Raw genomic sequence first — 8425 nt, 5'->3', positions numbered from 1 at the left:
AAAAGGCTCCTGCCCAGACCTTCCAACAAACGCTTGAAACATCAACCAAAGATGGTCTCTACAGACTATGACGAAGAAGGTTTAACTCCTTAAGTTTACTAATATATCTAAAAGATACATCAAAAGGCTTTTGGCTTAATGGTTTTGTGGTGTGTTAAATGATGTCTTCTCTCCTATTCAAGTCTTATTTTGAAATTTAGACTAGAACTAGAAGTAATATAGATGGGCACATAAGTGGATGTTAAGAAAAGGCTAAAGGATACTATGTATCTAGGTATAACATATTCAATAGATTCTTTAGATCATTCTCTACACTTTTCACGCACCTCCCTATGCCTTATTATTGCAGGATTACATGATTCGCGAAAAAACAATTAAAATGAAAGTCATTTTAATTTGATTCGAATCTGATATTAAATTAAAATTAAAATTAAAATTAAAAATTAAAAATTAAAAATATAATAATTTAGCATCTTTTCTTTTGACCTTTTTATTCAAAAAACATTGGCCTAAAAAGAAGGGGGAAAAGGAAAAGTGGAAGGTGATTTGTTTGACTTTATATGCATCTTTTCAAAAAGAAACAAAACCAAAAACCACTACTAAATATTAAAATTAAAAACCATTTTTATAATATGTGTATTACCTTTACCTATACATTTAAGATAGCAGGGAATAGTGACGATTTGTTATTGACTGAGAGATTCGAAAATCAGTCAGTAGATATGTACATTTACGATGATAAGAATAAGGAATAGTGATCGTTCCTACTTGTTGAGAGCGGCGACAACCAATCAGTGGATGTCATGTGACATTGACTAAGTTTCTTTAATATAGTTTTTGGGTTGGTACGTTTTCCAGGTTAGGTTAGTATATGTACAATTGAAAGCGAATTCTTGTACCAAAAGAGCATGTGGTAGAGTGGGCTTGACGTTGGAGGTAGGATCGGGCGAATGCACCCGGGCAATGCAAACTTATTCCTTTCTTTTTAAATATTATATTTAATATCCATTAAATTTACCCATGTTTTTTCTTATCTTTTTCTTAACTCAGTTTACGCTATTGCTCCTCGACTTTAATAAAGTTACCCTACATTTCTTAAACTTTGATTTTTTTTCTTTGACTAACGTATTTTTATCTGCGTCTCGATATAATTTTTATTAAAATCGTATTACGAATAGTATGTACATGTAACCGAAACACAAACCTACATACATGTTATCAAACCGAGAAAAATTCGATTTAGCTTACGTAACGCAGGCGGGGCGTAAAACTAGTTAGTCTTTATTCATTCAATAACTTAAAAATGTTAAAACATCTACAGCTTTGTCGGTCTGTACAAATGCGAATCAGCTGCTAAAAGTTAGGGCCAAAAACTAGATACAAAGAAGAAATATAACTTAGAAAATTGCAATCATTGTAGCATAATTTTTTTTAAAATCAAATATTATGTGTTTACTTTTCTTATATCACTATGTTTTTTTTACATTATATAACATTGAGTAAACTCTAACGGTTCATGAGGTTTGATTACTTTATTCACTTTGGTTCAAAATTCAAACCTTTTGAATCTGGGTATTTGTGGTTTCAGTTTTGTTGTCATTTTTATCTAAAAACAAAATTTGGTCAGATTTTTCAGTTAACATCCATATTTTTGTTTTCCTCCCTTTTAATTAATGGGCAAAATGATCTGATTTTTTTAATTTGTTATAATAAAACGTTAAAAGACCATTTTACCCTTCATTAAAAGGGAAGAAAAAGACAAAAAAGTTGGATGTTAACTGTAAAATCTGATTAGATTTTGATTTTGGATGAAAATGGCAACAAAATTGGAACCATAAGTACCCAAATTCAAAAGATTTAAGTTTTGGATTAAAGTGGCAAACTAACCAAATCTAATATTTTAGTAAATTCAATTAAGAAAATTTGATTCCACTAAAACGACAGTCAATAACACATGCTAAACGATTTTATATAATATAGAATATCTAACAATTCCATCTTTTTCTAGAAAAAAAAAATGCAATAATTTGAATTCAAATGAAATCATGCCGAACAATATCATCATTTCTGATGACGAATCCAAATGAGCTTCACTCGAAGTGAACTACAAAAAGAGATAAATGAATCTTAATCGGTATTAGGGAATTTTATATACAAAAAATATATACAGAAGAAAATGGACTTTAATAATCAAATATAACTCATTAACTAATTATAATCAAAGTAGTGGTGTAGTGGTTTGGGAAAGAATTGGTGTTCCTTATGACTCAGGTACAATTCTCACTCTCCTCATTATTTTCTGCGGCATCCAGGTGAAGAGCGAATACGGGTGACGCCGGTTCGACTATGTGTGTTTCAAGATTTCTCCATCACCATCATTAGCACCACCCCCATCATCATCGAACGAGACGCTATGACTTTTTATCACATAAATCGTAGTAGGAAAATTGCCCGACTGCATGGTGACATTAATACGTGTGAGTTGATCATCTACACCCGATTATAATGCCACAAGAAGCAACAAGGAAGGATGTGAGAAGAGCATTTGGTGTCCTCAAGTAAAGGTGGCACATATCGGATAATCTAGCACCAAGATAGGCATGACTCAAGAGAATAAACATAATATGTGTGCAATATATCACATAGTAAGATTTTAGAAGACAAAGGTGGAATGATTTGTGAATATGATGAAACATACTTTTAAAACTATAAATCTTTAATTTTTTATTTTTTTATTATTATTATTTGTTTTAAAAAAAACTAACAACAAAGTTGAGTGGAGAGTGAATGGTAGAATTGAGGTACACATGTAACACAAATGGAGTATGAAGAAAAGGGTACATCATATGGCCTAAGTTTTATCAGCTAGCAAAATATTCGAAGGTGGATTGTCTATAGACACACATAGCTATTGTTGATGAATCAGATTTATTTGGTTATCATGATAAATCATTTAAACTTCATATGATTAGAGGTGTTACTAAATGCATGGTGTGGCGCGCATGAGACCCGCACGTTTTCTCTTATAAAAGGGGGTACAACTAGTAAGAAGAGGAGTACATTTAGATCAACCCTATGATTATGGATGTTTTATTTTTTCGATAGAAGATGAGACGTTTCATAGGTTTTATATCGTGAATAAAAATGTTTTTTTATATATGTGATGTGTTGTTACATAATTCTTTAACCTAACAGATTATGGTACGGCCACTGTTCTTCAATCATTGTAATAGTATATGAATTATTGTCTCAATCTGACTAATAAAATTAATTTTACGCGTAACGACATTCTTAATTATAATTGTTAATGCATTAAAATAATAAAGGCGGTATAAGTACAAATTTTATCAAACTTGCCACTGCAATCTAAACATATTATATGTCCATAGCATCTAATATTTTTATATAACGACAGACACTTTTCCTTGTTCCGCTCTTCCTTTTGTCCCCTCTTCACATATTTACAAAAATAGGTCCGTACTTATCTACATTCTACTATCGTTACTTTGAGTCTCCGTTCCACCAGTTGGTTCTTTGTGAGAAGGCATTCTACATTCTCATATAAGAAAAATTAGGAAAATAATAACATATAAATTTGTAACAAAATAAGCTTGATCAACATTTTTCAAAAATAAAACAAATCAGTCAATTAAATGTATATTTCAACGGACTACAATATATACACCGCCAAGATTTAACAGTTATAGATAACTCGAATTGGTTACCAAATCAATATATAATGAAAAAAAGAATCTAGGTCACCAGTCACTACATTGATTATTAGTATGAGTACAAAGATTAGGTTTTTGGGCGGTAAAATCTTGAGATGAAAAAGAGTAAGAATAGTGTCGTAAATAAAACATCAAAATTTCGGGTTAATTCAAATGAGCCAAACCGAGTCAAGAATTTTGAACAACCCTAGTCGTCTAAATATAATATGTTATTCTATGTAATACCACTCTTGATAACTTAGGTAAGGGATATTTTATCAACACTTATATCACTATATCACTATGCTAAAATAAATATACATTGTAAAAAAATTCATGAACTTAAATGTGTGAAAGAAAAAAAACACAAAAGCTTTTTTTTTTTTTTTTTTTTTTTTTTTGCAGCAAAATGGGATTTTATTACTCAATACCGAAACGAAACAACACGAACCCCTTAACAAGAGATTAAGAGATGAAAAAGAACGAAAGTTACAGACTACTTAAACTATCGAGAACGTGTTCCACTGCTCCCATGTTAAACCTCTGAGATTAGATCTGCTTGAGACCCATAAGAACGACAAAGTTTTGATGTCTACAACCGAGCTCTGTATTTGGATATCATTTGTTTTGAAGATCTTCTCATTTCTCCTAAGCCATAACACCCAAACTGTTGTGAAAGCGATTGATTTAATGATTTTCCTTTTTTCTTTCGCTCCATCCAAATTGTTTACCATATCTATCCATTCGAGTATGTCTTGTACTGTAGCGAGTTGAGGAGTTTTACACCAGGATGCAATAACAGACCAGATAAACCGAGCAACTTGGCATCTGATGAAGATATGTTGTGGCTCATCTAACCCGAAATTACACCAGATGCAGCCCTCCTCAATGTTGGGTAAGCCTCTATGTTTTAGAGTTGTCTTTGTTGGTAGCCTGTTGATGATTGCCCTCCATATTAAGAGATTGACTTTCCTCGGAATCCAAGAATTCCATAGAGATTCAATTGTTGCATTGTTGCCTCCGTTATTGAGCCCCATTGTTGTTGCCGAGATATTTGCCAATTGCTTCTTGAAGTATTTAATTGTGAAAGTGTTTTCCTCGGTGCCGATCCATTTCCAACTGTCATGCCCCACGACTGGGTGGATATTCTGCAAGGCCTGTTGAAGGTTGGCCCATTGGGCCAGATCTGCTTCAGACCATGGTTGTCTCTTCTAAGTAACGGCCCAAGAACCACTGCCACTGTTCCAGCAATTAGCGACTGAAACCTGTTTGTTAGCTGCCAATTTAAAAACATCCGGGAATGTTTCGCACAGTATCCCTGAGTCACTCCAGTTATCCAGCCAGAATCCCGTGTTTTCCCCGTTGCCAATCGAGGCTCTAAGATGTTTGTGGATGTCGAAACCTTGTTTCATAAGCTCATTCTGAATGTTAACGATGGTCTTCCAAGGCCCGGGTACAGTTCTACTGAATGGTACAGATTTGTTCCATCTGCCCCTGTGATAAATGGCCTTGATAACATTAATCCATAACTGGTCTTTGTTCGCTTTGAATCTCCACCACCATTTTGTTAATAATGCCTCGTTTGCCCTTTTTATGCTTCCAATGCCAAGCCCTCCGTTTTTATGTTTCTCGTGATTCTGTCCCATGCAATCCACCTAATTTTCTTGTTGCGGCTTGATCCTCCACATAAGAAGTTTCTCCTGATGCCTTTGATTGTCTTGATCACTTTGGTTGGTGCCTTGAATATCGAGAGGTAGTATGTAGGTATATTGCCAAGTACCGCTTTGATTAGTGTAAGCCTACCTGCAAAAGAGAGAAAATTAGATAGATGAAGAAACAGAAAAGGGTTGAGCAACGGCTCCAGTTTATCTCTTCATGTTAATCGTTTTTGTTTGTTTAATAAATAATTGAAATGTAAAATATTACAAAATGTATAATAAAATAATAAGACACATTTTTTCTATATAAAAATAGACATGCTTATAGTACTTGTATTCTTCAAGACTGCACAGTGTGGAGGGGTATGAAACGTTACGTGGTAGACACGTCAGCAGAGGGTGTGGTAAAAAAAGCACGGGGTAGAAGGGGCGTTTAAAAAATAAAATAAATAAATAAAATCTAACCAACCAATCAAAACAAACACAAACACTACCCACCAATCACATGCCTCCACGTCACCTTCCTCCGTCCCCTCCACGCCGGTGAAAAGGCCGACGCCACCCCCTACACGCCACAACCACGTCAGGCCACGAGGCGGTGTGCCAGCATGGTTGAAGCCTCCATGCCATTTTCACGATGCAACACCGTCCAGTCTAATCCTTTTCATTAGAAAATTTATAGTGTGTGCTACCCCTTTTTTGTTATAAACATGTATTTATGTGAAAAATAAATAAAAAGTAGATTAAAAATTTAATTATTGCATAACCCATATTATATATACTATATTAAACTATATCTGCACACACAAAATCTATTGTTTACTTTGTTAAATGAGAAGCTAAAAGTGATTGAAGATTTAATGTACATAAAAGCCATTAGATCTTGAACTATTAAATTTATGTATAACCCCATAATGAAGTTATAATATACTATCAAAACTACAACTTTAAGGGTACTTACCATTTAAACTCTATAATTTTCATATTTTTGGATGCTTTTTTAACCCAGCCAGAATTTATCACATGATCCACTATTAACTTTTTTGTTGTTATTTTATAAGGTTTAGGGTATGATGATGTATACAATTTCAAATATCCCATTCAAAACCTAATTGTGTGTGATAATTTACAAGTAATCAAGCTACAAACGTATAATCTATCAAAGCTAGTTCAAAAAATCATTTTTACGGGTTTTCTTTGTTTTCTTATTACACCTTATTTCTGGAATTGTCGTTGCGACGTACTTATTTTTATCAGTGTCTCGACGTGTTTCTTTTAAATTACCATCACGGCGTTTTTTTAATGTACGTTTTGATATTTTAAAACAAAGCCGCAACAAATTAATACGATTCTCTTTACGTACTTACTATGTAATATCATTGCCGTACGCACAGCCGCCAGTCCGCCACCACCTAGTTGTTAAATTTAAATTTATAAAATAATTCTATTTCAAGTTATCATGTTTTCTTCAATGCTATTAATCATTAAACCACATTAGTTTTAAAATCCTAAGCCTCTACTAGTCTACTTCATAGATATAAAACTACTATATAACAATCATACAATTTGTTATATTAATTTACAACAAAATAATTAAAAAAACATCTTAATCCCACCGTCCCTAAAGTCGTAATTAGAAATTAATATTTTAAATTAACACATTTCATCATTTTCCAAGTCCCTTCCCATCATCTACGGAATCCTCACCAATAGCAATAATAATAATTTGTTAAATGACGAATCTACCCTTCAACTTTCCTAGAAAGTCAACTTCACCCTCCTCTTCAATCTTTTAGGTATAAATATCAACAACGACCAAAGACAATTGCCATCACCATCTTTCTCCAACAACAATTTGATCAAAAAATCCAAATGGGTCATATGAGTTACAACAGAGTTGGTCGAAGATATTATCCGACAAGAGGTTTCCGGCTAAATTGCAAAAGATTTTACGTTCAACGGCTACGTGCAAAGTTCTTTAATTTCTTCAAGATTCTTATGGGCTCATGGAGGAAGAGTTTTTCGTACGAGAAGAACACGACACGGGTGTCTGGAAAAACAAGCCAGAGAAGCTTAGTAGCTAAAGAGAACGCGTATCGGCTACGATCATTTGGCAGGTCAAATTCTTTTTACTCGGAAGCCATTGAAGATTGTTTGGAGTTTATAAAGCGGACATCGGTGTCTTTGGATGATAAGCCACAATTATAGGGGTTATGATATCATGTTTCAACCTTAAATAGGCTCGGGTTTGAATCCAACACTCGGGTTCTGCCTTTAAAGCTGCGTTCTATCTGCTCTCGCTGGTTAGCAGGGTATTTATTAGGTTTCTAAATTTTTCATGGTGCTTCTTACCGTTCAAAAAAAAATATGAGGTTTAATATGACCTGGGATATAGCTTTTTTTTTTTCTTCTTTTGTAAATTATTTAGCATATGTTGTCCTTGGAGAAGCAAATTTTCTCATTTTATTTATACCTTTCTTTATATTTATAAGATGTTTATTAGTTTTAAAAATACTTGTATGTTTAATATTTTATATGTATATATACATGGGTAAATCATCGTTAATTCAATATTAATTTGAAGTGTGATATATTATATATAACAATTTATGACTCGGTGTTTAGTTTATAAAATATGATCACGTTTTGTTTGGTGGTTTAGTGGGATGTGTTAAACTACTTTTCTAGAATAAGACATTTTGTTTGGTAGTTCAAGGGGATGTGTTAACCTACTTTTTAAGAGAAACTTAAAATGTGGTACTACTAAAATAACTATTAGCATAAAATAATGATTTTTTAATTCAATTATACTATACATTGGTAAACTAATTAATTAGTTATACTATAAACCATACTTATTAAAGCGAGCGCCTCATGCACCTAGGCGCATTTACCAGGTGAGGTGCAACCATACCGTTTTGCCTCCATTAAGGCGGCGCACGCGAGTATTCCGGTCAAGTTTTGTTCAGATTCCGGCCAAATTTTGTTTAAATAGGTAGAATTTTGGGTGGACGAGAACATATGGAATAGAAGAGACATGAAAGGGTTGCTCTTCCC

The 8425-nt window shown here is 33.3% G+C and overlaps 1 protein-coding gene across 1 annotated transcript; it reads right to left on the bottom strand.

The window, feature by feature from the left end:
* Window positions 1–4210: 4210 nt before the first annotated feature.
* On the bottom strand, window positions 4211–4747 carry LOC110920407. Its single transcript, XM_022164619.1, has one exon. The coding sequence runs from the start codon at window positions 4745–4747 to the stop codon at window positions 4211–4213; it is 537 nt and encodes a 178-aa protein (XP_022020311.1).
* Between the last annotated feature and the right edge of the window lie 3678 nt (window positions 4748–8425).

Source organism: Helianthus annuus, chromosome 16, assembly GCF_002127325.2.
Source record: "Helianthus annuus cultivar XRQ/B chromosome 16, HanXRQr2.0-SUNRISE, whole genome shotgun sequence".
NCBI lineage: Eukaryota > Viridiplantae > Streptophyta > Magnoliopsida > Asterales > Asteraceae > Helianthus > Helianthus annuus.
Note: the sequence above shows the minus strand (reverse complement) of the source record. Positions and strands in the feature narration are given on the sequence as shown.

What these genes read in the sequence shown, in the direction of transcription:
- LOC110920407 (XM_022164619.1), bottom strand. Translation starts at nt 4,747, where the DNA reads ATGGGGCTCAATAACGGAGGCAACAATGCAACAATTGAATCTCTATGG.